General features: G+C 60.5%; 1 protein-coding gene across 1 annotated transcript in view; it reads right to left on the minus strand.

The window, feature by feature from the left end:
• The window catches only part of HSPG2 (heparan sulfate proteoglycan 2), a 106,062-nt gene that overhangs the window by 23,855 nt on the left and 55,584 nt on the right, over positions 1–26,623 (minus strand). Inside the window, exons 13-50 of the mRNA XM_012722090.1 lie at positions 25,163–25,294; positions 24,860–25,004; positions 24,621–24,772; positions 24,394–24,540; positions 23,809–23,972; positions 22,909–23,088; positions 22,621–22,817; positions 22,369–22,513; positions 21,553–21,680; positions 21,160–21,246; positions 21,013–21,071; positions 20,790–20,857; positions 19,512–19,652; positions 19,241–19,417; positions 18,898–19,077; positions 18,635–18,753; positions 17,991–18,102; positions 17,707–17,820; positions 17,501–17,628; positions 17,093–17,179; positions 16,650–16,699; positions 16,233–16,327; positions 15,832–15,972; positions 15,297–15,488; positions 10,363–10,455; positions 9,961–10,041; positions 9,574–9,804; positions 7,827–7,940; positions 6,088–6,215; positions 5,881–5,967; positions 4,673–4,731; positions 4,320–4,487; positions 4,091–4,201; positions 2,104–2,204; positions 1,836–2,016; positions 704–829; positions 409–561; positions 187–329 (exon numbers count right to left, since the gene is read on the minus strand). Coding sequence (XP_012577544.1) covers positions 187–329; positions 409–561; positions 704–829; positions 1,836–2,016; positions 2,104–2,204; positions 4,091–4,201; positions 4,320–4,487; positions 4,673–4,731; positions 5,881–5,967; positions 6,088–6,215; positions 7,827–7,940; positions 9,574–9,804; positions 9,961–10,041; positions 10,363–10,455; positions 15,297–15,488; positions 15,832–15,972; positions 16,233–16,327; positions 16,650–16,699; positions 17,093–17,179; positions 17,501–17,628; positions 17,707–17,820; positions 17,991–18,102; positions 18,635–18,753; positions 18,898–19,077; positions 19,241–19,417; positions 19,512–19,652; positions 20,790–20,857; positions 21,013–21,071; positions 21,160–21,246; positions 21,553–21,680; positions 22,369–22,513; positions 22,621–22,817; positions 22,909–23,088; positions 23,809–23,972; positions 24,394–24,540; positions 24,621–24,772; positions 24,860–25,004; positions 25,163–25,294 — 4,916 coding nt within the window. The remainder of the gene's footprint in view (positions 1–186; positions 330–408; positions 562–703; positions 830–1,835; positions 2,017–2,103; positions 2,205–4,090; positions 4,202–4,319; positions 4,488–4,672; positions 4,732–5,880; positions 5,968–6,087; positions 6,216–7,826; positions 7,941–9,573; positions 9,805–9,960; positions 10,042–10,362; positions 10,456–15,296; positions 15,489–15,831; positions 15,973–16,232; positions 16,328–16,649; positions 16,700–17,092; positions 17,180–17,500; positions 17,629–17,706; positions 17,821–17,990; positions 18,103–18,634; positions 18,754–18,897; positions 19,078–19,240; positions 19,418–19,511; positions 19,653–20,789; positions 20,858–21,012; positions 21,072–21,159; positions 21,247–21,552; positions 21,681–22,368; positions 22,514–22,620; positions 22,818–22,908; positions 23,089–23,808; positions 23,973–24,393; positions 24,541–24,620; positions 24,773–24,859; positions 25,005–25,162; positions 25,295–26,623) is intronic.

Below are 26,623 nucleotides of genomic sequence, written 5' to 3' on the forward strand. Positions count from 1 at the left end.
GTCCCAGCTGGGCACACAGGGCGACGTGCCAGGCAGAAGAGCAAGAAGCTGAGAGCAGCCAGGGTGCGCCGGCAGCTGTCTGAGCAGGCCGCCTTCCTGGACACCGGAAGTGAGGAGGCCGGAAGCGGAGATGGGGTAGCAAGCGTGGGGGGCAATGGGCAGAGTGGCCTGGCAAGAGCTCCTCACCTGTGGGGGGAGGCTGCCCCCTTCTTTCCTCCAGATGATGGAGGCACTGGGCACACCAGCGGCCCTGCAGTACAGCTGGACAGTGCGGCCTTCCTCCACCTGGGTGCTCTCTGGGCTCACCTGGATCCTGGGCCCGCTGCCCCCTGCAGACAGAGCCCCATGAGAACCCCTGCCTGGGCTGCCACAAGCTCCCGCGCCACCCGCCCAGCCCTGTCCTCTCACCGTGCACATGGAGCACGGCCCTGGCCACGTGCTGCCCGGCACTGCTGTGTGCCCGGCACAAGTACTGGGCCTGATCGGCGGGCTCAGCGGCCGGCAGGCGCAGGACGCCACCTTGGATCTGTGCCTTCTGCGGGAGCTGGCCGCCAGGGCCTCCTGGTGTGGAGAGGCAGGGTCAGCACCCGGGACTGGCGCTGCCCGGCCCCCAGGGACCTAGGCCCTCACAGCCTGGAGTCCCGGGGCAGGCCTTCCATGCTGGGGCCGCCGGGCCCGAGAGCCACTCCTGCCGCGGCCTCACCTGACCACTCGATGGTGGGCGCGGGGTGCCCCGAGGCGCTGCAGCGGAACTCGGCCAGCTGCCCGGGCTGCACTGTGAGCTGCGGCGGGTGGATGGAGGCCACAGGCGCGGTCGGGGTGCCCGAGGCTGAGGAGAAAGAATGCGGGGGGCTGCATCGACCCGAGGCTGCAGCCTCTGCTTCCATCCTTAGTGCCCAAGGCCCATTTTCTGCACAGCTGTGGCATGGGATTACTGCTCTCCTTAAAACGGTCGGCTCTGGGGCCCTCCCTGGTGCGCAGCGGGTTAAAGCACTGCACTGAGAAGCTAAAGCCACTTCTGCATGAGTTCGATCCCCGCCTGCCCCGGAGGTGACCACATGGCGCGGCAGACCTCTCCTGACCCGCCCGCTGCTCCCCTCAGCAGTGTACTTCCTAGATCTGCCTGTTCTGCTCCCTACTCTGTCTCTGGTGAAGCTTCTCGCCGCCCCTGCACCTCTGGCCTGTACCCCAGTTCTGTATGCATAAATAAATAAATCTTTAAAGGAAAAAAAAAAAAAAACCACACCTGTCAGCTCTGTACAGTTTTTAGAGTGAGGCCCAAAGGCCTGCTCTGGTCCACCAGCCCCGCCCACACCTTCGAGCTCCTCACCCACCCTTCCGTCCAGAGCTCCTGCCCACACGGCCTTGCGGCCCTTCAGACACGTCCGTGTGCTCCTGCTTTAGGGCCTTTGCCCATGCTCCGTCCTCTGCCAGGCCTTTCGGCAGCCAGCCCCGCACCTCCTCCCTCAGGTCTCAGCGCCGATGTCACCGCCTCCCGGAGGCCCTCCCTGACCACCCCTGTAGGCGCTCACTCTCTCGCCCTCACGTCTTGCTCTCCTACTCCTGTTTCCTCTGATCCTGGCTCTCGCTGCCAGGTGCAACCATCTCGTTTTTCCCCATTTACTCCCATGCTTATTGTCTCCCTACAACTGTGTGCACTGCAGGAGGGCAGAAGCTCTGTTTGTCTTTCTCTCCCCCCATTTCATCAGAGTCTAGGCCAGGCCCTGGCTCCTGTACTGTACATGCTCAAAAGTGTCAGCTGGGTGACGGAGTGGCTGCGTCCTGGGGGTGTGGGACGGCCGGGCTCGGGGGCCGGTCTGCGAACACGCCTGTACCTTGCACGTGCAGTGTGGCTGTGCCCTGGTCCATGGCGAACATGTTGGAGCCGGTGCACACGTAGGTGCCCGCGTCACTTGGCTGCACATTGCGAATGGTCAAGATGCCATTGAAGTCCATGGCTCGGGCGGGCAGTTTCCCGTTGTGCAGGCGGGTCCACACCAGGGTGTAAGCTGGAGACTGCAGGGAGGGCAAGGTGGTGGGGATCAGCGCTGAGACTTGGAGACCCCGAAGACAGACGCTCCCTCACGACCCTCCCCTGCCCACCTTGCTCTTGGCTGTGCAGATGAAGGTGACGTCGGCTCCGGGGTGGACACTCTGGCTCCGCTGTTCCTCCACTGTCACCGTGATGGGCTTGCTCGGGGCCTCTGTGGGGATGGGAGCCCCGCCCCTGTGAGCGGGGTGCCAGCTGGGCCCCGTCCTGGGCTATACTCTCTCTCCATCCTCCCACCTGGGTATCACCTCTGTCCCAGTCGAATTTAGATTCCAGACCCCTCCCGGGCACCTCCCTCCCCAACATCTACTTTCTTCCAGTTGGCACCAAGTGGCCAGCAGAGCCAGGGAATGATGGGGAACATCGCGGCCTGCTCCACTTGGCTCCATTTCATGACCACAGACCACAAATGAGGTTTGAACACTTCACACCACTCCAGCCGGGCTTCTCTGTCTGGTTCGGGTTTCCTGCTCCCGAACCACCATTCACACCTCCGCCCATGGTCTCCATCCTCCCCAACCTCCCCATCCACTTCTCTAGCTGATGGCTTCAACTCACCGTGCTGACAGAATTGAAACCACCAGCCTGGACCTCGCCCATCTTTCCAAAGGTACCCACCTTCCACCTTGCTGGCCCCTGAGGTGAGGTTCTCCACTCCCACCCCCAAAGCACTGTGTGTAGCCAGTGTAGGACCCTTGGCCCAGGAACCCCAGCCCTTTCTGGCCCCACCAGTGTCTTCCTTCACCCCCCATCCCCAGCCCCCCCATCATTGTGCTCCACAGACAAGTGTGCTCTAGCATCCCAGCTCTGGGAAATGCAGCTTGACTGCATGTTCTGCCCATTCATTCACTTCCCTCGAGAGCCAAGACTAGGAGCTGTCTACAAGCTTCCCACCTGTTCCTTCTCCCTTCAGATTGGTTTCTATCCCTCCCCTCTATGGAAAACAGCTCTTGCCAAAGCGTGCCCTCCAGGGCCATGTCTGGGCCCGCCTCACTTCCTGGACAATCTTCATCTAGGTGGTGACCCTCTCCTCCCGGGGGCCCTCCCCCCCCCCTCCGAGACGGCTTCCGGCCTTCCTCGGCAAGTCCGTCTCATGGGCTGTGCTGCCCCACCCCTACTGACACAGCCACCACGGGGGCCCCTGGGGGCTCTGTCCAGGGCCTGGCTCTCTCCCTGGGTCATTTCCTCGTCTTTTGATGCCCTTCTTGGGCCCTTCCTGGCAATAGCTCTCAGATCCACTTCTCTGGCCAGAGCCTCTCTCTTGAGTTCCAGACTCACAATTCCAGCCTCCCACACCTACCCCAAGTTTCCCGGACACCTCAAACCCAAGCCGCTGGGCTGTGTGCTGCAGGTGCTGGGATGGCCTGCCCACACCCCTCGCCCTGGCACCTCAGAGCCCACGGCCCTGACCTCTGCCAGCTGCTGCATTTCTTCGCCCCACGGCTTTTCCAGGCCACTGTGCCCAGCAGAATGCAGGGGAGTTGTTGCTCCTAGACGGGACCCCAGTCAATGATCAGCAGGGCTTACTGGGGATACGTGTACCCCGCTCTCCTGACTCCAGGATGGGGTGGCTCCAAGGGGCATGTTTTACTCTGCAGTCTCCCTTGGCTTCATTAAGCCATAAATTCTCACCGGGGGGCCAGCCCCACCACACACGCTTTCCAGGATGCACCCCTTTCCCATCTCACTTCACCTCTCGGACGGACAACTGACATATCCTTGCCTCAGGTCCTGCTTAGGGACCCCACAGGAAGACACTGCCTGTGGGGCCTCTCTGCTCTCAGTAAGTGGCACCCCATTTCCCCAGCTGCTTGGACCAGACCCCTGGGCATCCATCTAGACTTCCTCTCCCTGAATGTCCACAATCAAGTCCTGCCAATGCTGCCTCAAAAACAGTCTGGCTGTCCTCTCCTCTGTCCATCTCCATGACAGTGGCCCGGCCCAGGCAGCCACATCCCTCTGGCAGATGAACGCACCAGCCGCCTGGGACTGCAGCCAGCCCGGGGCAGGAGGCCTGGGGAAGGAGGTGGAGGGACTCACCAGTGACCAGCAGTTCTGCCCGGCTGGTGTTGGCAAGATGGCGGTTACGGCAGGTACAAATGTAGACTCCCGCGTCGGAGGGCTGGATGCTGGGAAAATGGAGTTCAGAGCCTGGAGGGGAGAGGGTGGGGGTATTCAGTGCATATGCACCCCCCACCACCACGTGTGAGATGCGACCCCAGTTGGGGAGGGACAGACTCTGCCTCCCACTGTGGACGGCCTGCATCACCTTGATGTCGCTGCTGAGTGTTGCTGGGCACCGGCTGTCCATCTTCACGAGACCAGTAGAAGTAGTGGGGTGGGTTCCCGCTGACCTGGCACCGCAGGGAGTGGGAGCCACCCTGGGGTACTATGCTCCTAGGAGGATGGACCCTGACCACCAGCGAGGTGTGGTCACCTGGGGGAGGGAGAGGAGAGGCCATTCAGGCAGGCCCCCAGACCGCGGCCTTGTCTCAGACATCGGCCCTGTTGAGGCCTGTGGCTTCCTGCCACCCGCACCCGCTCCAGTCCTGTTCCCCAGACTCAGCATTTCTCCAACCCCCCTGGCTCATCACACTGACCCAAGGCCGTGGCCCTACTTACCCTGTGGCAGGCACCGGCTTCCCGGCACGTTGGGGTTGCCCACATAACCTGGGGCACACCTGGGAGGAAGAACCAAACCAGATCAGTGAGCGCCACAGGGGCCAGCAGACTGGGGAGTCGGAGCTCAGCCTCTGCCCAGGGTGTGGGGGAGGCGTGGAGTTCTGGAAGGACTCCAGGCACAGGGCCCTACACGGCTCTCAGTGACTTGAGAAAGGGGCGGGTTGGGTAACGGGGTCTTTATTCCCTCAGGCAATGATCCTTCGACAAGCGTTTACTAAGCTCTACTAGGTCACGGGAATATGCCAGCGAACCCAGGGAGTGCCTGCTCCCAAGGAGCTCACTGTGAGAGAGAGGGCACGGGTGAGGTGGTGCGGGCAGGGGCACTGGCAGCTCTGGGGCTCAGGCACTTCCTAAGGAAGGGGACTGCTGAGCTGGACTCCTGTCGGGCACACTTCTCTGTAGAGAACGGCCAGCCTCTAACACTGTGACTTGAGGTGGTGACTATCTCCCATGTGGATGCTTTACTCCCTAAAGGCTGTCACCAGATCGACTTTGTGCATCATTTCATCTCCAACAGCCTGGCACACGATAGATGTGCAATAAAAATTTGCTGAATGTGGGCCTCCCTGGTGGTGCAGAGGTTAAAGTCTCCGCACTATCAAGCTATCACCAGTTACTAGGGCACGAGTTTGATCCACGACCAGGGAGCTGACCCACACAGCCCAGCAGATCTCTTCTGTCTCGCCTGCTGCTCCCCTCAGCAGTGTATTTCAATGACCTGCCTGTTCTGCTCCCCACTGTGTCGCTGGTGAATCCTTTCAAGACCCCCCACCTCTGGCCTACACCACAGGTCTTATATGCATAAATAAATACATCTTTAAAGAAAAATTGCTGAACGAGTGAATGAGGCTGAGCCTTGAAGACTAAACAGAGCGAGACAAGAAATGGAGGCTTGGGAGTGAAGAGTGTTTTGTGCAGAGGGAACAGCACTTGCAAAGACCTGGACGTCAAGAAGTCAAACAAGCCCGGCTAGAGTAGGGTTGGGTGCCAGAGTGGGATGGGACGGAAAGGGCTGCTTGAGGGGACTGGGCAAAGGAAGGGAGACCTCGGAGGCGTTTAGGGCAGGGGCGCGACATGGTCCTGAGCAATTCCTGCTGGGGCTTTCAGCCAGGAGTGGGTCATGTGCGCCCCCCCCCTTGCAAACTTACTGCTCACAGTACTGGCCAGTGTAGCCAGGGTCGCAGGCCGTGCAGCGGTACCCACCAGCTCCCAGACTCTCACAGGTGCGGGAGAACCTGGGACAGCGGTGGCAAAGGTCAGACTCTCGGGAAATCCGCCCCACCCCCGCCCCAAATCCAATGCGGTGCCCTCCACGCCGCAGGGGCGTGTCCCTGGGACTCGAGCAGGAGACCCACATGTTCTCCGGGTTGGACAGCGGGCAGGCGCAGGGCTGGCAGTCCTCGGGCGTCCCGGCCGTGGCGTCTCCGTAGTAGCCAGGGGCACACAGCTCGCAGAACTCCCCAGCGGTGTTGTGCTGGCATTGCTGTAAGGGGGGCAGTTCAGCCACACGCCATGGGCCACACCTGCCAGAGGCCTACGACGCTGCATTCCCTTGATCTGGAAATGCCAAGCTTGGGAGCTTATCTTTTTTTTTTTTTTAAAAGATTTATTTTATTTGTACATACAGACAGAAATGGGGTACAGGCCAGAGGCTCAGGGGCGGTGAGAGGCTTCACCAGAGACAGAGTGGGGAGCAGAACAGGCAGATCGACAAAGTACACTGCTGAGGGGAGCAGCGGGCGGGTCAGGAGAGGTCTGCAGCGCCATGTGGACTCCTCCGGGGCAGGCGGGAATCGAACTCATGCGGAAGTGGCTTAAGCTTCTCAGTGCTGTGCTTTAACCCGCTGCGCCACCAGGGAGGGCCTGGGAGCTTATCTTAAGGAAGGAATCACGGAGGGCACCTAGCGGGCACTGCAGAATGTTTATTTTGGTGGTGTCTATAAAAGCCAAAGCTTGGACGCAAACCTCAATACCCACGAACAGGGAACTGGGTACGTTAAAAAAAAATCCACCCAAATAGCTATTGAAACAGTGATGGTCTTTGTATTTCTTGTATTTTTCTATCAAAATCCCTCGAATATCACAAGAAAGGGAAGATGTGTTCTCTTGGGTCTTTGGGCGCAGGACTGAAAATGTCGCTACATCATCATGAAACGTGTGGCTTCCACATTCTCCCCCAAGGAGTGCACGTTTGTTTATTAACACAGCACGTTCCTTGCCCACGCGTGGTTCATGGCTCGTCAAGCAGCCGGCCCTGACCAGATACACCCTGGGGGCTGGCCACACGCAATTCACAAAATTCAGGTGTAAAAGTACAGGTAATGAGGGGCTCCCTGGTGGTGAAAAGGGGTAAGACTCAGCGCTATGTCACAATCCGCAGCCACTGCAGCGTGAGTTCCATCCCCGGCCAGGGAGTGACCCACAGGGCGCGGCAGACCTCTCCTGACCCGCCCACTGCTCCCCTCAGCAGTGTGCTTCGTCCATCTGCCTGTTCTGTTCCCCACTCTGTCTCTGGTGAATCCTCTTACCCCCCGCACCTCTGGCCTGCACCCCAGCTCTTGTATGTATAAATAACTAAATATATATTTAAAATAGTAAACGATGGAACGATGTTCATGAACTTGTCGAAAAAAACTTGACAACCCATGTCATTGTAAAACAGAAAGAATAGGAAGTTGTGCACATATGTGTCACCAAAAAGAAGCCAAAGCTCCACTCTCACCTTGACAGTGATTACCGCCAGGGCAGAGGGTTACAGGGAATTTTCACTTCTTTTCTTTTGGGGTTCTCTCTCTAGTCTGGCTCTTTTACAAAGAACATGCGTCAGTTTGGGGATAAGAACCAGCAGCGACCACCGCGTCCTTTGTAAAGAAGGGCCTTGTCCCAGTCCCGGCCAAGCCCCGAGGCCACAGCCCCTTGGAGATCAGACCTACTGGCTAGGAGCTTCACCCACAGGCCAGGCGCTGCGATCCTGCCCTACACCCAGGTCCACTTGGCCGAGCCCCTCCTCCTCCCCCGGCCAGTCCTGGGGCCCCGCACAGCGCCACCTGCTCCCCCCCCCCATCCCCACGCTGCCCTGGCCTTGCTGTCTCACCGAGCAGGCCCCGGTCTCTGGGTGGCACAGGTCCGAGTGGCCGTTGCACTCACACAGCTCGCAGTGGCCGAGGTAGAGTCCACTCCCAGTGCGCGTGTAGCCCGAGGCACAGTCCTGGGGGGGAGGGGCAGGCAGCGCTGTCTCCATCCTCAACAGGCTCCTCTGGAGCCACTAGCCCGGGGCCCCTCTCCCTCCATCCCAGCCCACCATCCAGACTCCCTCGGGCTCTCGGGGCCACAGCCTCCACCCCCGCCTCCCTCTCAACGGCCTTCTTCCCCTCATGGTCTCCCCTTTCTTGACACTCCAGCTGGGGTAGTTCCTGCCCCCTCCTGCCTTGCATCTCCTGCCTCTGAATTTACTAAAATAATACATCATCCTTAATGGAGAACACTCCTCCACCACCAGGATGTTGTCCGGGAAACTCTTCTGGCAGAATCTGTGCTGAAAACTTAACCCTGGATGGACAAAGAGGGTTCAGGAGTCCTAGATACACAAGCCCAGAGGAGCCTTACAGCTGGCTGATGTTCACCAAATGAAGTGAAAAGGGCAGCACACAGCCAAGGAGGCCTTCACACATCCTGAATGAGTCACCCAGGACCTTGGAACAATGGGTTTCTATTCACTGGCTCTTTCAAATCGCTCCGGCCTCCCCTCTCCCATCCTTTCAAAGGGATGTTTATAAATCGCTTGCTTTACTTCAGAAAACGTGCACCAAGGATTTTGCTTTCCCTAGAGGTTTTCCTCCAAAATGTGCTGGATTTTATGACTTCTAGGATGTGCAGTTCAGCTCTGGCCCCGCAGAAGCAAAGCGGGCATGTGGCTTTCCCACAGGGAGTCCCTGAGTGGGGAACTTGATGTTCCCACAACCGTCCAGCCCAGCATCTGGCTGAGTGGCCCACCTTCTGCACTCTGTGACCCTCTTTCCCAAGCTCCTCACTCACAGACCATGTGCCTGGGAATTGGGGGGTGCGGGAAGGGGGTGGGCAGTCTGCTCAGGCCCTGACCTCGTGGACTTCAAAGCCTCCAGTCTGACCCTACAGATGCTCGCAGATTCAACTGACCACTCTGTCTACCGTCCTCCCCCGTGTGTCCCCATCACTAAAGGGGACTCCCTGGCTCCTGTCTCTCCCCTTGCCCCATTCCCTGGCAGAGGAACAGACCTGGGGCCCAGCTGCCATGCACCGCAGCACCCCCTCACAGCCGGGTGCTCCCCCTGGACACAGCTGGTCTAGGCCTAAGGACTTCCAGGGCGACCTTTGTACATGTCAGGCTATTTCTCCACACCCCTCCTCCTGAATGGCTGCCTGTTCTGCCTGCCTGGAGTCCTGTTCCATACTGTTCCATACTGTTCCATACTGTTCACCACTGAAGCTTGGGTGAGAGACACTCGTGTCCTGTATTGTTCTCCTGTGTCTTGTGGGGACCCAGAGAACACCAGCGGGGTCTTCAGCTCCTAAGAGTAAAGCCCTGTGCTCGAGGCAGTGTGACCCAGTGGTCAGTACAGGCTTTGGGGTCAATCAGACCTGGGTCCATAGTCATTCCATGGTGTGTCCTTGGGGACTCCCTCTCGCCCAGCACCTCTACTTTTTAAAATTCCTTGCAAAAGGGGTAGCCACACCTCTCGGGCTGTTGGGAGGAATAAAGGAGATGGGGCAGATGTGTGCAAGCTGTGACGCAGTCATGGGCCATGGGAACGGCTAGTGGTCAGTTACTGCAGAGCAGAGGCACCTGGGCTGGCCACACTCACCTGGCAGGACAGGCCGACGTAGCCCGGGGGACAGCGGCACTCCTCCACCTCGAGGGCCCGGGGTCCGCTTGAGGGCCCCGGCTGGGCCACCTCCAGGCTGACGGCGCTGATGCTGGCCGCCACCGGCACGGAGGAGAACGTGGCCCGGACCAGGAGCTCGTCCAGGTCAGCCAGCGCCATCAGGAGGTGCTCACGCGTGGCCGGCTGCCCGTCAGGCCGTTTCCAGAATTCCTGGGGTGGGAAGCGTGATGGCAGCGTGGGCACAGGCATTAGGGTCTGCGTGCTGCTTCTGCAGCCTCCACGCCTCCCCGCCGACCCCCACACTCCTGCCACTGGACTCGGGAGTGTGGCGGGTAGGGAGAGGCCCCGCGTGGCCAAGCGCCTTACCTCGCGGAAGATGATCTCGTAGCTCTTCCTCTCGGGGCCCTGTGGTGCCGGCTGCGAGGCCACCAGCATGATGTTGTTGCCCTGGGGAGGCCGAGGCTGGATTAGGAGACCTGAGGGGCTCTTGGGCACAGCGTGCTCCCCACCGGTCCCGGGCCGTTACGCCAGCCTCCCCCCTCTCCCATGCCCCAAGTTCGATGCCCGAAGGGATCAAGCACAGGCCTGCTGCCGTCTCTCCCGGCAGCTAGGACAGCTGCCTAGCATCCGGCTGGGCGGTGGGCAGCGGCGAGGCCCACCCTGCAGCCTGTGCCAGGCCGACGGGGGGCTGGCCGCACACGACAGCACAGTGAGGGTGCCCCTGGCTGCCACCCTCCCCCTCCCTGCCCGGCGCATGCGCCAACTCACCGTGATCTGGACGTCAGGGTCTGAGAGCTGGCTGCCCTGCGGCCCCGCCGTGTAGGAGAGAGTGTAGCGCAGTCTCCCCCCATACGCGGCGACCTGCGGGGGGCAAGGCCGGGAGTCACAGCCTGACCTTGCCCCCGGCACCCCCCGGGTGCGTGCGAACCTATGTGCAGGTGACGGGGCAGAGCCGCTGGGTGAACCCCACTGTGCAGACCGACCGGAGCCTGGCTGCATGGCCTGCGGTCTCCGTGGAGACAGGATTTCTCTCAGTTCCTCCTCTGGTGACAGTGACCCCGAGTAGCCACATTTCTGTTTGGGGGGTTCCCATCGACTTCACAATCCCAGCAAACAGCTCAAGTCCCTTCCCACTTGAAGAAATTGCCCGTACAGCACACGGGAGTAAGGACGGGTCACTGTGGGGGCGAGCCGAAGGTTCTCACGTCCTCGGCTGTGCTCGGAAGCCATTCCCTTCCTTTTGAAAACGGCATCCTGATTCCTCACCTTTTTTTTAAGTTTGAGATAATTATACTGTATTAAATACAAAAAAACAAAGAGAAGCGATCAACTTGAAAAATAAACTATGAAATGAGCTCCGACTTCCTTCGAGGAAACCAGGTCCCACACGCAGGCCTGTGTTTGGGGTCAGCTCCCAGCCAGGCCTGCCCAACCTGCATATTCTACTGCTCCCCTCTCCGTCCCACCAGGGATGGGCCTGGCACTGATGTTCCTTCTACTGCACCAGAGAAACTCCCTTCACCGAGTGCCAACCGAGACAAAGAGCTAGTGAGCGCCCGGATGCAACCACGCCTGAGGCCAGTGTACTTGCACTCTGCAGTCACATGAGCCAACAGATGAGCCAGCTGGACTTGGGTTTTCTGTTGCTCACTCTGGAGAAGCCCCCAAGTTTGCCAGAGGGGCCCCGGCAGGATTTTCTTTCTCTCCTGCCACTACACAGGGTCAGACCTCCCCAGTGTGTTCATCCCATCTATGCCATTTGTTAAGAGCCTACTGATTCCATGCCAGGCTCTGGCTACCCAGGCCCTGAGGATGTTCTCCATAAGCTCAGGGTGCGGTAACGACACGTGCTACTGGATGCCAGCAAGTTCATGGCCGTGTCAAGGATCAGTCTGTAGGGTAGTGAAGAGAGCAGACTCTGGTCAGATCAAAACTCAAATCCAGCTCTACTGGCTGGACAGACTCGGGCTGGTTACTTAACCTCTTTGAACACTACTTTCCTTGCATGAAAATGGAAGTAAAAATATGGCGACCTGGCCCTCCCTGGTGGCGCAGCGGGTTAAAGCACAGCACTGAGAAGCTAAAGCCACTTCCGCATGAGTTCGATCCCCGCCTGCCCCGGAGGAGACCACATGGCGTGGCAGACCTCTCCTGACCCTCCCGCTGCTCCCCTCAGCAGTGTACTTCGTCGATCTGCCTGTTCTGCTCCCCACTCTGTCTCTGGGGAAGCCTCTCACCGCCCCGAGCCTCTGGCCTGTACCCCTGGCCTGTACCCCAGTTCTGTATGCATAAATAATAAATCTTTAAAAAAAAAAATATGGCGACTCTGGAGGTACCTCAAGGATCAAGTGTACAGGACAGGTAAACACTGCTGTACACATGCAGGCCTGCGCCCGGCCTCTCTACACCGGCTCCGCGTTCGGCCTCAGGGGAGCTCTCCTGTCTCCCTCTCCTCTGACCAGACTGCCCTGACTGCTTCTTTGCATGTTATGTGTATTATTAAGAGCATTCTAGATTGTTTTTGGACCAAGATGGAGGCCAGGCTCTTCTGTGTCCACACAGTACCATGCAGAGTACACATTTAATTAATGATTCGTGCATGAACGTGTGTCGTGCCCAGAGCTAGGTCAGAGGCCTAGATGCAGAGTAAGGGGCCAGAGAGACAGGGCTTATCTGTTAGGGAAGACAGTCCTGCAAGGGGCCGGGGGTCCCCTGGACTCAATCTCAGCCGTCTCTGGCCCGAACAGGGGACTCCATCAAAGCCATCCCCCCACCCTGGGGTCAAGCATCTGTCATCAAGGACCCGCTGATATTGTCAGATGCTGTGACACCCTGCTATCCCCCCAACTCCTTGTTACCTTGTTCCCCAGGAAGGGTCGGGGCAGCTGCCAGTAATAGAGGCTTCCAGGAAGCAGAGAGAAGCCTTCATAGGAGAGAGAGAACTAGGACAGAAGACAGGCTGTGAGTGCCGAGGGGGACACGGCCTGGCTGGGGGCGGGATGGGCCCTGGCGGGAGACTGAGCAGGGCAGAGAGAGAGAGCCCCAGCTTGGGTCCCACCCCGAGTCTGGGTGACTTGCTCCCTCATCTGGCTCAGACGCCTGGCTGCTCCCGCGCGGGTGCAGTGTAGATCGGTGAATCCTCGTGTCTGGTATGCGCCCCTCGGGGACCCCAAAGTGGCTATGTTGCACACCGGAAAGCATTTTGAAATTTAGGGGTGACCTTAGTGTGGGTGAGAAACGTAACTAGCAGAACTGAGTGATCTAAGAGCCAGGAGAAATGGCAGCATTGTGCAGTTGGTGTAGAACCAGCTGGTGCCTGGACTCGCCTTGCGGTGTCCCCTGGAGGGTGCCTTCACGTACCTGGGAGCCCGCTGAGGAAGCCAGAGAAGCTGAGGAGAAGGAGGAAGAGGAGGGTGGAGCTGCTCGAAGTGCAGCTGCAGGTGGGGAATGGGGCACGAGTCCCCGGGGAGGGGGGTGGGGGTGAGCAGCGAAGCTGGAAAGAAGCTGCCAGATCTCGGCATCTATCCGCCTCTGGGCTTCATCCACCTGGGGAGAGCCCGGAGAGGAAGGACGGAGGAGGCAGCAGAGAGGGACAGCAGGACAGTGAGCTCTGCCACCCCCAGGCCTGGCCCAGCCCCAGCCAGCCAGCTGCGTCAGCGCTCTGATGCCCTCTGCTTCTAGGGGGCCTGGCAGGATAAGCGTGCAGGGGCCAGCTGGATGTGAGCCATGATGATGGGTGGACACCCCATGGGGTGCCCAGCAGGAGAGGGCCAGGCAGCTGGAGTGGCATTTGTGGTGGGAAGGCTGCCCCTTGGACTTGGCTCTTTATATGTGACCATGATGCCCAGTGCAAGGTTTCTCACGGGCAACACTGCAGGAAACTGGGCATCGGACTGTGGCCAGGGCAACAGCCAGAGAAGCCAGGGCTTCAAGGTTCCTACTTGGACGACGCTCTCTGGCCACCCCCCCAGGACGCAGACATGGCCTGAGTTACCTGTGAGAGCCTCTGAGCCTGGCCCCTGCCCTGTGGGGGCCCTAGGGTCCTCCCAGCTGTCACAGCCGTCCGCAGCGGATCCTCTGAGAAGGACGTGCGGTTCTGGTAGGTGGAGGTGGAGGGTGCAGGCCAGCTCAGATCTCCCCGGGTCCAGAGCCGGAGCCCTGGGGAGTGCCCCTCCCCGTACATACAGTGGCGAGAATGGCCCCACTGGCTGGAGAGGAAATGCATGCTCCCTCTCTAGGCTGTCAGAGCACGGTTAACTCCAGGCTGCTGGAGGGCATCTGCACACGGGGGTCCCTTGGGAAGCAGCGCTGTGATAACCTGGGGGCCAGGTGAGTTAAGGGTTTAGCATCGAGTTAGTGTTCCTGCCACCTTGGCCGCCGCTCTGCCCACAGCTGGCTGGCACCAGGACCAGACCATGTGGCGGATAAGGTCATGCTCCTCCTGGCCCTGAGTCCTGGCCAGACAGGCCGGGGCATGGCAGTGCTGGCAGGCTGCTGGGCACTGCCTGAGTTCATGCAGACCCACTGCGATCTGGGGCATCTTTCACGCGGGACTGAGGGCATCCAAGTACACACCATGCCCATGTCACATCAACTTCACACCACTCAAGACCATGGGCCTACCTGGTGCGCCCGGCGCATCCGAGCAAAATACGCCTCCCTCTGTGGGGCACCAGTTAATGCCACGAAAGGGAATCAGAGAGAAAAGTCTGAGGACAGAGGGAGGCAGAGAGGACAGGGGGAGGAACCCAAGAAGGGAGAAAGCACCAGAAGGCAGGCAGCCCTGGGTGGGCGTGGGCAGGGGGTGATCGCTGGGACACTTGGGTCTGCGCACAGCTCACAACAACAAACAAACAACACCATCTCAGGACTCCCCTCCCCGCTGCCCCTGACCTCCTGTGACCTGGCCCTGGACACTGGCCCCAGTTAGCAGGGGACTCCTGCACTAAGACCGCCTTCCCTGGGTGCCACCAGGTGGCCTGGCCTGCCCCAGGTACGCATTTGGGCAGGCTGTCCCAGAGTCCGCCCCTCGGACCCTGCCCCCCACAATGCTGCCATCACCATCACCTGCCCGCGGGACCCTGAAGTAGCAAAGACCAGCTCACGGCTGGCTAGGATAGTCTTTGAGGTGGTCTGGCCTGGCTGGGATCCCGGCACCCCCACCTGCTGGCTGCAGGTGTCAGGCAAGCTCTCTGACCGCCCCCAGCTCAGACGGTGTGACCTGAGCGTGTGAAAGAGTACGTGTATTCGGCACAGCGCCAGCCGCAGAGTGAGAGCCCAGACCGGCCTCGAGTAGGAGCCCAGCCCGCCCCCAACTGCATAGTGCCAACCAGCGGACGCGTGAACTGAGCGAGCAAACGAGGGAAATGGAAATTGCGTCTCATTTGTCCTAGCATTCGGGGGCCTCGCCCGGGGCCTGCGCTGACCAACTGCCCGAAAGCAAAGGATCCCCAGCAGGTGACGCCACTCATGGGCCAGGACCGGACCTCCCGCTACCCAGAGCTGAGGTTCATCTGGGTACACCTTCTGATAAAGGCAGCCAGTGGGAAGTGGCAGAGCGGGGTTCACCCTGGGGCCTGGCTGGCTCCAAAGGTCACACGCCTAACCACGATGTGGCCGAGGCGCCTCTGAGGTCAACTCATGTCTGCGCTGGGCACAGAGCTGGCAGAAGGGGGGCCTGCCAGCCTCGCTGCATGTCACACCTTGTCTCCCTGGTACATTTCCGGCAGCTGCCAGAAGAAGGACTCATGGCCGAGGTGGGCGAAGTTGCTGAAGGAGAGCTGGGCCCCCGCCGGCACGGGCTCCACAGTAAAGCCCCCTGTCAGGTGGCTGTTCCGCTGGGGGTTCACCAGAGCAAAGCCTTGGAAGTCTCCGGGGGCAAAGCGGGTGGAGATCTGGCAGCAAAAGGAAGATGGGGAGTCAGCCTGGTAGTGGGGCAGGCACCTTGCGGGGGCATTACGTTAACGGGGGTTGCTGAGATCAGGACGGGGACAGAAATAATGGGGGCGTGGGGGAGGCAGGACAGGAACAATTGGGAGGATCAGGTTCAGGGCTTGTGGAGAGGCTACTGGGGAGGGGCAAGGGCTGCTAGAGTCTGTGCTTACATGGGAATAAGGGGGGCACGGGCGGGTATCCTCATAGGCAATGGAGACAATGCAGGGTCAGGCTTCTGATTTGCCCCGGGTAGGTCGGGGGAGGCAGGGGCCACCCCGGGAGGGGGCACATGCAGGCTCTTACCAGGTGGCGGGTGTAGGTGGAGCTGGAGCACTGATGGGTGACGCCCATGCAGAAGCAGGGCAGGCAGCCGTCAGGGTGGCTGGCACTCAGGTGGAAGTGGTGGGGCCGGCAGTGGCTGCAGGTGAGGCCTTCCACCTGGGCCTGGGCGGGAGAAAGAAAGGGTGGGTCTCTTGTACTCCTAACAGCAGCTTCTGAGTCGGCCTTTCCAGACACTTCTGGCAGTCCTGGTGAACCCCAGCTGCCCCCATGCCTGGACCCCAGTTCTTGTCAGACGCTGCCTGACTTCCCAGCAGGCACCAGCAAGGGGGCAGAAACGGGCCCTCTAGGCAAGGAGGTGGGAGCCATGCAGACAGCCCTGAGGGTGAGTTAGGGCCCTTGCAGAGGGCAGGAGCAGGACTGACCTTGCACTGGCACTGGCCAGCAGCGTCACACTGGCTGCCGATGCTGCCCTGAGGGTCGCAGCCACAGCCGTCCAGCTCTGGTATTTGGCCATCTCCTGGGATAGAGAGAGGCCACAGCTGGAATCCCGAAGCCACCACCCAAGACCCCCATTCCCACCACCCTCTGGGCATCTAACTCACCACTGAGCGGGAATGTTTATTCCTGAACACCCACCAGTGCAGGCACCCCGCATGTTCAGAGCAGGCTTCTGGGGTGGGCGCCTATTACTAAGCCCATCGCCCAGACAAAGCAGCTGAGGCTCAGAAGGGTCAGGACATGCTGACCCTTGCCCAGGCTGAAGGAGAACAAAGGCGCTGTCCCCGCTTAGCCTGGGGAGACTGAGTGGCCTGACCCCAGGGCCTCCCACGCCTACTCACTTCTGCATGGCTGGCCTTGGCTGGGGTTGCCATAGTAACCGGGGGCACACCTAGGGAGAGAGCAAGCATTTGATGAATGCACAGAAGTGGAGAATCCTGGGGGAGCAGGAGTGAGCTAGGAGCCTCTAGCTGGGAGAGGCCATGGGGTTGATGCACCTTTCACAGGGGCACAGCTGAGAAAGCGCAGGGGTGTGCTAGGCCACAGAGCCAGGGAGGGATTTTGTGGGAGACTCTGGCCTCACTGGGAAAGGGGTGCTGGGGGGTTGGAGGTGAGCTGTAGGCTGGAATCCGAGCGCCTGGAACGCGGGCTGCCAGGGAGGCTCTCAGGGAGAGGAGCTGAGTATCTGCTGGGGTCTTGTGGGTGAGACCCTCCTGGTCGGGAGGGTGGGGTCCAGCCTGCGGACTCTTGCACGATCCCCCACTTTGCCCACCCTGCACCTCACCTCTCACAGTGACGCCCACTGTGGCTTGGGGAGCACGCATCACAGGTGGGGTGGCCGTCTGTGTCCAGAAAGCAAGTGTGGGTGGCCCTGAGGTGTGGGGGGCAAATTCCCAGTTAGCAGGTAGGCAGCCCTTCCTTCGGGGCAGGCAGGAGTGGGGGAGTGGGCATGGGAGCTACGTGATGTGAGTGCCGGCCCTGCCCTGAGTTTACGTGTATCACCTCTATTGATGGGGTATCAGGGTGGGGTATCACGCCCCCAGCCACAGAGCAGGAAGTCAAGGCCGGGGGGCGGGAGCACATCTCATCCAGGTTACACGTGAGGAAGGGCCAGGGCAGGATTCAGGGGGCCTGGGAGGAAGATTCGGGAGGGGCAGGGGGGCACTTCAGGAAAGGGCAGGGGTGGACGCACTGGCCACCGGCGGGGGCTCCGTGGCACGGGCACGGTTGGCAGTCCAGCGGCGTCCCCCGCTGGGCGTCCCCGTAGTAACCGGGCTGGCACTGCTCGCACCGAGGGCCCGCCGTGTGATGCTGGCAGCCCTGGAGGGGCAGAGACGGGGTGAGGCCAGGCCTCCAGAGCCACAGACTCCGGGGTCAGGAGGAAGGCGCGGGACTCACCAGGCAGGCTCCTGTTTCGGGCTCACAGGCCTCCGAGTGATGGTGGCAGCTGCAGCGTTCACAGGTGCCCAGGTAGAGGCCGCTGGGCATGCGCGTGTAGCCGGTGTCACAGTCCTGGGGGGCAGGAAGGTGGCAGTGGGGGGGGCTTCCCTGCAGGACTTGCAGGCGGGCAGGAACACTGGGTGCCAGGGCAGGGTGGGACTAGGAGCTGGGGAAAGTCAAAGAGGGGGGCCCGGGCGCGCCACGGAGCGAGACAGCTGGACAGGGACGGGGCCAGGGCTCACCTGGCAGGAGGGGCCGCGGTACCCAGGTGGGCAGGTACACTGCTCCACCTCCAGCGCAGGATCCTGGCCGGTGGGCTCAGGCACAGCCACGTCCATGGTGATGCCAGAGACCCTGCAGTGAAGGCGCACTGTGAACGTGCCTCCTGGGGGCCAGGCCTCCGTTACCCCAAACAGCCCTGTCCTGGGGCTACTGGGCCCCTCCTGCTCCTGGCTGGGAGTCTGCCCCACTCGCCAACAGGGCTGCGTGAGTGGCTCACACCACCGCCTTCTCCCGGGAAACGAGCCTTCCTTGCCAGCTAGGCGAGCCACCTGCTTCCCTGGGGTGCAAAAGCCCTTTCGTCTCAAGCACGATGACCCTCAGTGCTGTGGGAGAAGCTGAGGCTGGTGGCCTCTTCTCCCCTCCGCCCCTTTCAGGTTCTCCCTGTGAGTCATCTCAGACTTTGCTCTGAGGGAGTCTGATCCAAGACAAGCCCTGAGAGGGTAGCACTGTTATCACACCCATTTTACAGAGGGGTAGAGTGAGGCAAGAGGGCCATGCGGCCAGCGTGTGGCGGAGCTGGCAGCCTGGTTCTTTGCATCACCCCGCTTTAACTGGAGCCACCGTCCCGCGCCCCCTCTGTCCTCCCGCCCGGGCCCCCAGGCACCTGCTCTCAAGTGGCCGCTGGGTATAGGATGCCTGGATCAGGAGGGCGTCGATACCCGCCAGCGCCATCAACAGATGCTCCCGGGTGGCCGGCTGCCCGTCAGGCCGCTGCCAGGCTTGCTGCCAAGGGAAGAACAGAAGAGCTGCAAACCCCACATCCTGGCACACTGACACCTTTGCGTGAGAGGAGCTGGGGGCCTAACCCTCCAGGTCCCCCCGACCCTGCACCCAGGCCACGGAAGGTTCTGGGAACAGTGAGCTCACCTCCCGGAAGGGCACGGTGAAGGTGCTGGACTGGCCAGGAATAGGGTCCTGGGAGGTGTGGTGCTCCAAGACGATGCCATTGCCCTGGAGCACCACCAGGGGCTGCCGGTGCAGGGGCAGGGCGCCAGAGTGGGGCCGCTGGGTCACCGTGAAGCGCAGCTCTCCTCCGTAGGAGGTCACCTGGACGCAGGGTGGACAGGTGCTCAGCGGCACGCCCGCAGGTGCTCCAGCCTCCCTTGTCTGCTCCCACGGCACACGGCCGCCCCTGCGCCCCAGCCTGCGCCCTTTTCCTGTGCCGCTCCTGCGGCCTGGACCTGCCCTTCTCTTCCCACCTGTTGCCCACCTTGTCCCCGCGGAAGCGCGAAGGGAGGCTCCAGAAGTAGGGCCCAGTCAGGAGGTTCTGGAAGGAGGAGAAGACCAGCTCCCCGGGTCGGGGGGATGAGATGCCCTCGCTGGTGGTGTGGGTGCCTGCGGCATTGGTCAGGCTGAACTGAGCGGGATCCTCAGAGGCTCCGAGCACCTGGGAGGGAGAAGAGCCAGGGCGGGCGCTGTGGCGTGGGAGGCGGGTTTGGGGGTCCCACCTGTGTGCCCGCCCTCCTGCCTAACACCAGTACCTGGGCGCGGCTCCAGGAGGAGCTGGTGCAGTGGCGACTGACACCCATGCAGAAGCACTTGAGGCAGCCGTCGGGGTTGCGGGTACTCAGGTGGAAAGAGCCAGGGACACACTCGCTGCACAGACGCCCCACCACGTTGTTCTGCAGGCACAGAGCTGGGAGCTGCAGGGTGGCCCATGGGAGGGGCTTCCTGGAGCTTCCCAGCTAAGCTGCCCGCTTTCTAGATGGGGACCCAAGGCCAAGGGGAGCCGTGGAGAGAACACACGTGAGGGGTTGCCACCATGTCAACAGTTCCCAACTATGGGAGTTTATACAACCAGACATCTTTCCCTTTTTTCTTTGGTTGCCAGGGAGCTCACAAATTTAGAAATACAGCAACTCAGGCGAATTACTTATCGCTGCTATTCAAATAGTGTTTCATGCACTGTGCTAGTTTCTGTTCAGTTATCATCTCCTCAAGCCCTCTAATCCTTTGAGAGGTATGTGGTATCCATGCTTCGAAGACACGAGGAAACTGAAGCTTAGGGATGGGAAATGATTTACACGAGGTCACTGGGATTACTAATCCACCCTGAGCTTTAAGATCAAAAATGCTTGATTTCAAAATCTGCCAGTTCTTTTTTCCACTGACACTTGACTCTCCCACTCTTAATGCAAATGACTTTCCGCCCCTGAGCCTCATTTCCTTATCTGTAAATTGTGGATGCTAAGACCTACATTACTGTGTCAACATGAGGATGAAGGTGTGGTTAAAGGTAACCACAGTTACACAGAGAATAACCAGCGGGGCCCTCCCTGGTGGCACAGCGGGGTAAAGCGCAGCACTAAGAAGCTAAAGCCATTTCTACATGAGTTCAATCCCCGCCTGCCCTGGAGGTGACCACAGGGCGCGGCAGACCTCTCCTGTCTCTCAGCTGCTCCCCTCAGCAGTGTACTTCGTCAGTCGGCCTGTTCTGCTCCCCACTCTGTCTCTGGTGAACCCTCTCACCGCCCCTGCACCTCTGGCCTGTGCCCCAGGTCTGTATGCATAAATAAATAAATCTTAAAAAAAAAAAAGAAGAACCGGCATGGGATCTGGAGCTTGGGCCCAGTCACCTGGCTCTTCACCAGAGCTCCTTCCCTCTGCCAGGCCACCCTATAGGAGGGGGAAGACCAGCCATCCAGGTCCATGCACGTGGGGCTCAGTCACCACCCACCAGCCAGGAGCTACAGAGAGGATGAAGCCCCCCAGGTGTGTGCTGGGACCCAAGGCCTGGAGGGGAGGGGGTAGTTACGAACCTTACAAAGGCAGGCTTCCCCAGAGGTCCCCGTGCTGCCTCGATCATCACAGCGCACGATCTGTTGGTCTGGGGATACAAAGTGGGTGTTGGCAGGGCAGATGGGACTGGATTAAACATTCTGGGCAGAAAGGGGACAGCACGGGGCAGCTCCCCGAGGTTCGGGTTCAGGCTGGCCTCCCGACTGGAGATCGGCCCCCAAGGACGGGGGCTGTGATACTCACTAGTGGCCCTGCACTTTCCGCCCGGCTGAATGGGGTTGCCCTCATAGCCAGGGGCACAGCTGGGGGAGAGAGAGGATGGTCAGTGGCACTTCCGTGTGCCCCACCCAACACAGCCTGCTTCTCCCCGGCCCGTCAGCTGTCCCTCACCTCTCACAGCGGCGACCCGTGTAGCCCGGGGCACATGCGTCACAGGTGGCTTGGCCATCTGTGTCCAGGAAGCAGGTGTCTGAGAACCTGTGGGTGTCAAGTGGACATGGCAGCGGTGGGTCAGCCAAGGCCACATACTGTCACCTTGTGAAATGTCTGCTGTCCACAAGGACAGAGTATGTTTTGCCCATCTATTCTTGATCTATAGCCTCAGAGCAACAGAAGAAGATGCATGGGCCCATTATACAGAAGAGGAAACTGAGGCCCGAACAGGCCAAGGGGCACACAACAACTTGAGTGTCCTCACTTGAACCCAGACCTCCCAGCTCCCTGCCTAGAGTGTGCCCGGCCTACACCCCCCAGCCACGGCCGCCCACCCTGGCCCAGGCTGACCTGCGGGAGGCGTCGATGTAGGGACAAGGGCAAGGCCGGCAGGCAGTGGCCGTGGCCTTTGTGGCGTCCCCGAAGAAGCCAGCTTTGCATTTGTCGCACTGTGGCCCCTCTGTGTTGTGCTGACAGTTCTGGGAAAGAGGGAGGGAAGTGCTTGAGGCTCAGGGGCAGTGCCCAGCACCCAAAGTGGGGCCAGGCCAGGGGGCTCTGAGGTGGCCTCTGGGGCTGTCTGGCTCAGCTTCCCCACTACACTGGGGTTACTCCACAGCCTGGCGGGGAGAACATCCAGCCGCCTCCCACGGGGGCTGTCACCTCGCACCGTAGCTCGTCCCATCACAGCCCGCCTGCTGTACCAAGCCAACCACACGTCACTTTCTAATCTCTACCCACCGGCCAGTTCCTTCTCCCGCAGTCTTTTCCTTCTACGCCTGATAGTTTTTCAGGGACGTCGAGATAATTTGCCCTGTTGTGCCCTCCCTTCTAGCAGCTCTATAATCGTAGCTCTCTCCACTGTTCCTAAAAATATATATAATTTATAGATTTATACCACTTAGAGCTGCCCTAGGAAGAGCCAAACGCTCCAGAGTCCTCTCCGGGGTTGGTCTGACCGGGGTAGGTGAAAATTAAGACTTCCACTTTCCTTATTCGACATTGCTATCTGTGTTAATGTGTCCAAAGATCACGATACCTTGACTGGCGGCACGGTAGTCATTCTGGAGCCTTGTACTTAGCTTATAAACACAAGGAAGCCTCAACCTGGGGCCTCCTGCTCTGCCCCTCCCCCCAGCCGGCATCCAAGCGTGAGTGGACACTACTCACCAAGCAGTGGCCATACACGGGGTCACAGGAGCTGGCATGGCCATTGCAGTTACAGCCAGAGCAGGTGCCCAAGTAGGGCCCAGGCACTCGGGTGAAGTGGGCATCACAGCTCTCGCAGGACAAGCCGGTATAGCCAGCGGGGCACCTGTGTGGGCAGGATCGAGACAGGGCTGCAGAAACCAGGAGGTCCTGCTAGTTCTCCCCTGTCTTGGCCGGGGTCTCTCTGGCCCCCTGCCCCGTCGGGTCAGGCACCTGCATTCCTCCACGCTGTGGGCACGGCCATGGCTGGTGGCATGAGGGACAGTGGTGTCCATGGCGATGTCACTGAGCCCCACACTAGCCATCTTGGCGTTGTACACTGTCTGGATGAGCACGGCCTCCAGGCTCTGCAGCACCTGCAGCATCTCTGCCCGCTGCACTGGCCGACCGGACTCGTGGACCCAGTGTTCCTGAGTGTGGGCAGAGATGGGGGGGTCACACATCAGCACTACCCCGCCGGAATCCCTCCACCCCAGTCCTGAGGGCTCAGGCACCTCCTACCTCAGAGAACTGGACCTGGCGCTGGTTCAGAGTGCCGGGCTGGGTGGGCGTGTGGCCTCGGGAGTGGAGGCGAGACCCAGCGCCCACGAGGACCACATCCGGCCGCTGCACCGGCTCCAGCGTGCCCCGTGCCAGCTCGTAGTACACCTTGTAGCGCAGGGAGCCGCCGTAGGAGTCCACCTGGCCGAGACATGGTGGGTCAGGGCAGGGTAGCCGTGGGCAAGCGCAGCGTCCTGTGTCTACCGCCCTCTCCTCCCTCACTCTGGATACCAGCGCTCCTGTGTGCGGAGCAGAGCTGGGCATAGAAAGCAGAGACGGGTGGGGCTCTGCCTTTGGGATGCTCAGTCTGACGAAGGGGGTATGATAATGCTGTGCAAAAGCAAGAGGCCACAGGGGGACACTAAACCTATCCAGTAGCGGGGAATGACCCAGGGCCCTGTCCACAAGCCGAGTCAGCATTCTTCTCCACCTGAGGGCATGTGTAGGGGCCCTGTCCACAGGCACTGCACGGGGGTGACAACACCTTTGAACTGAGTTGGCCTGCTGGTTATCAGCTTCAGAATGAGTGAAATACAGCAAGTTTTGGGGATGCGGGGTGAGGCAGGAGCCCAGGCCCCCACCTTGTCTTTTTTTTTCTTTTTAAAGATTTATTTATTTATGCATACAGAAGTGGGACACAGGCCAGGTGTGGGGGGTGAGAGCATCCACCAGAGACAGAGTGGGGAGCAGAACAGGCCGACTGACTGAGCTACACTGCTGAGGGGAGCAGCGGGGTAACAGGAGAGGTCTGCTGCGCCATGAGGGTCAGCTCCTGGCCGGGGCTTAAACTCCTGCTGCAGTGGCTGCGCTGGCTTCACAGTGCTGCACTTTACCTGCTGCGCCACCGGGAGGCCCCCTCACCTTGTTGCCCAGGAACTGTTGAGGCAGAGCCCAGAAGGAGTCATGGATGAGGAAGCGGCGCGACAGGTCGACCAGCTGGAACTCCTGCCTGGCAGTGTCGATCTGCAGCTGGGTGGAGGAGAGGGGGGGCGTGCCTGGCTGCGAGGGCATCGTCACGTTCACGCCTGCGGCGGTGAGAAGAAGGGTGAGGGTTGAGGCGAGCACCAGCCCGAGACACCCACCCTCAGGAGCCGTAACCTAGGAAAGAAGGGACAGTCCTGGGAGGAGTTTTATTTAGACAATTTTAATCTCTCTTGTAAAGTACAAAACAGAAATGTATTTTATTTCCTCTGAAGCTGGAGGCCAGTGAAGTGTCCCTCAAAGGGCTCTGGGAAAACCAGCGCTGTAGGATACCACCTGGGAAAGCTCACGGGGCCTGTCCGCCACAGGACTTCTCAGAGCCTTTTGCTCTGCGGCCCGTGAGGGCTGGAACAGCCCACAGGGGGCAGCGGAGAGCTGCAGAGCTGGTGAAGGGTTGCCCAGGCCCGGTTCCACCCCTTTCCAGAAGCGCCTTCTGCCCAGCCTCGGGGCTGCCCAGCCACGCACCCTTGAAGTCCTCGGGCTGGTCAAAGCGCAGTCGGATCTGGTCTCGGAAGCGGCGGCTGCTCTGGCACATCCTGGTGACCCCGAAGCAGAAGCAGGCCAGGCAGGAGGCGCTGTCCTCCAGGTAGAAGTGCCCCTCGGGACAGGGCCCTGAGCGGGGCAGGGCGTGAGCTGCGGGGGCGCAGGGCGGCCCGCCCTCCCCCACACCAGGCGGCAGGCCCCAGCCGCACCTCTCTGCGGGATGAGCTCCAGGACCCCGTCGGGGATGCCGAACACCATGCCCCGCGCGTTCATGGCCTCACAGGTGTAGGCGCCCTGGTCGGACTCCTTCACGTCGCGGATGGTCAGCGTGCCACGGCCGCCCTCACTGGTCATTGTCACCCTGCGAGCCCAGGCAAAGGTGGGGTCAGGCCTGGACTGCCGCCCAGTGCCCCTCTGTCCTCGGCTCCCACCAGGCCCAGAGCCGCACCTGGGGTGAGACGGGATGTGGCCCCAGTTGAGCCTCCAGTTGATGATGGGGGTGGGGACGCCAATGGCCACGCAGGTGAAGGTCACCGTCTGGCCCCGGGAAACCTGGATGGACTCCTGGGGCGGGGTCACCACCTGCGGGGGCACTGGGGAGATGGGAGTAGGAGTGAGAGGGATGAGGAGCAGCGGGGGGTGGGGGGGATAGGCGGGAACTCAGAGGCATCCCGTGGGGAAAGGGGAGAGGCTGGGACCGCAGGGGGGCACCCAGAACCCAACCCGCGCCTGCCCCCGGCTCCCCGCTCACTGCAGCCAATCTCGTCGCTGCGGTCGGGACAGTCACTCTCCTCGTCACAGTGGAAGCTGGCCGGGATGCACGTGCTCGTGGACACGCAGCGGAACTGTGTGGGCCCGCACACATCTTCGGGGCGCTTGGCGGCTGGGGCGGAGGCAGGTGGTGTGGGCAGGGGCACCGCCCTCGGGGAAGACCACCCCACTCCCCACCTACTTCCACAGCCCACCCTGTCCACCTTCCCACAATACTGTCCGCAAGGTCTGGGTGACCAGGTCCCCCCGAGGCTAGTCACATCCCCCTCCCTCACCCACTCACCTGCACTCCCCAAAACAGTGACATCTGGCATGTCACCGTCACTCAGTTCCTCCCACACTCAGCCACCCTCAGAAGCACAAGATCCCTGTCAGTACTAAGTCGCAGCCACTGCTGCAAGAGTTTGGTGCCCAGCCAGGGAGTGACCATGTGGTGCAGCAGACCTCTCCTGTCTCCCTGCTGCTCCCCTCCGCAGTGTATTTCAGTAGATCTGCCCGTTCTGCTCCCCACTCTGTACTCTGGGGATTCCTCTCAACTCCCGCTGACCTGTACCCCAGTTTTTGTAAGCATACATAAATAGTAAAAATAAATCTTTTTTTTAATAAAAAGATCCTGTCAAAGGCACAGCCAGGTAGCCAGAATCTTCAGACACCAAGTAACACCCGGAACTGTCCTCTCCACCAGAAAGGCCTCATCGTACACCGGCACAGCCCAGACTTTGTTTGGTCCTGTGCAGAGGTGGCGCCTGACCTGTGGCCTGGCACCTGAGCCAGCTAGGCCCCAGAGAGGCATCTGTAGTTGACGGGGTCTGGGTTCTTCCTTGGGGGAGACTGAACTCATGACAGACACACAGACAGGAGCAGTGGTGCAGACAGACACACAGACAGAGAAGGAAGAGAGGCAGCCACATGGCAGCTCCACCGACCCATTCAGTGGCTTCTGTGCCAACATCCAATGTGCCCCTGAGCCACGTGGCTCTGTTCTCTTTCTGGGGCTTACCTGCCTGGCCTCCTCAACCACAGCCCTCCATGACTCTCTCACAAGGGGACAAGGTGCGTGTAGGGATGGCCAGGGCAGGCATCACGAACTCCGCCAGCCTGCGGCAGACACTGCCTCTCTCCAGTGGCGGTGTGGGAAGGTGAGGATGGCAAGGGAAGCCGTGCAGAGACAGCAGGCATGCCACATGCATGCAGACACGGACCCAGGACCAGAGAGGTTACCCTCCGTTTGGGGGTAACAACCCCCAGACTTCACGGGACAGGACATGCAAGATGCTGTATGATTGTGGTCTCTGGCTCTCCAGCCTCACCCATTAACATCCATAACACTGACCAGACGGATGATAAGCAGTGGGTAGATGGATGGTTTTTTAGCTGGAGTGGCAGGAGGAAGGATGGTTCTATGGATGGATGGATGGAAGGAAAGATGGATGGATGGATG

This window comes from Condylura cristata, unplaced genomic scaffold (assembly GCF_000260355.1).
Source record: "Condylura cristata isolate star-nosed mole 26May11 unplaced genomic scaffold, ConCri1.0 scaffold00008, whole genome shotgun sequence".
Lineage (NCBI taxonomy): Eukaryota > Metazoa > Chordata > Mammalia > Eulipotyphla > Talpidae > Condylura > Condylura cristata.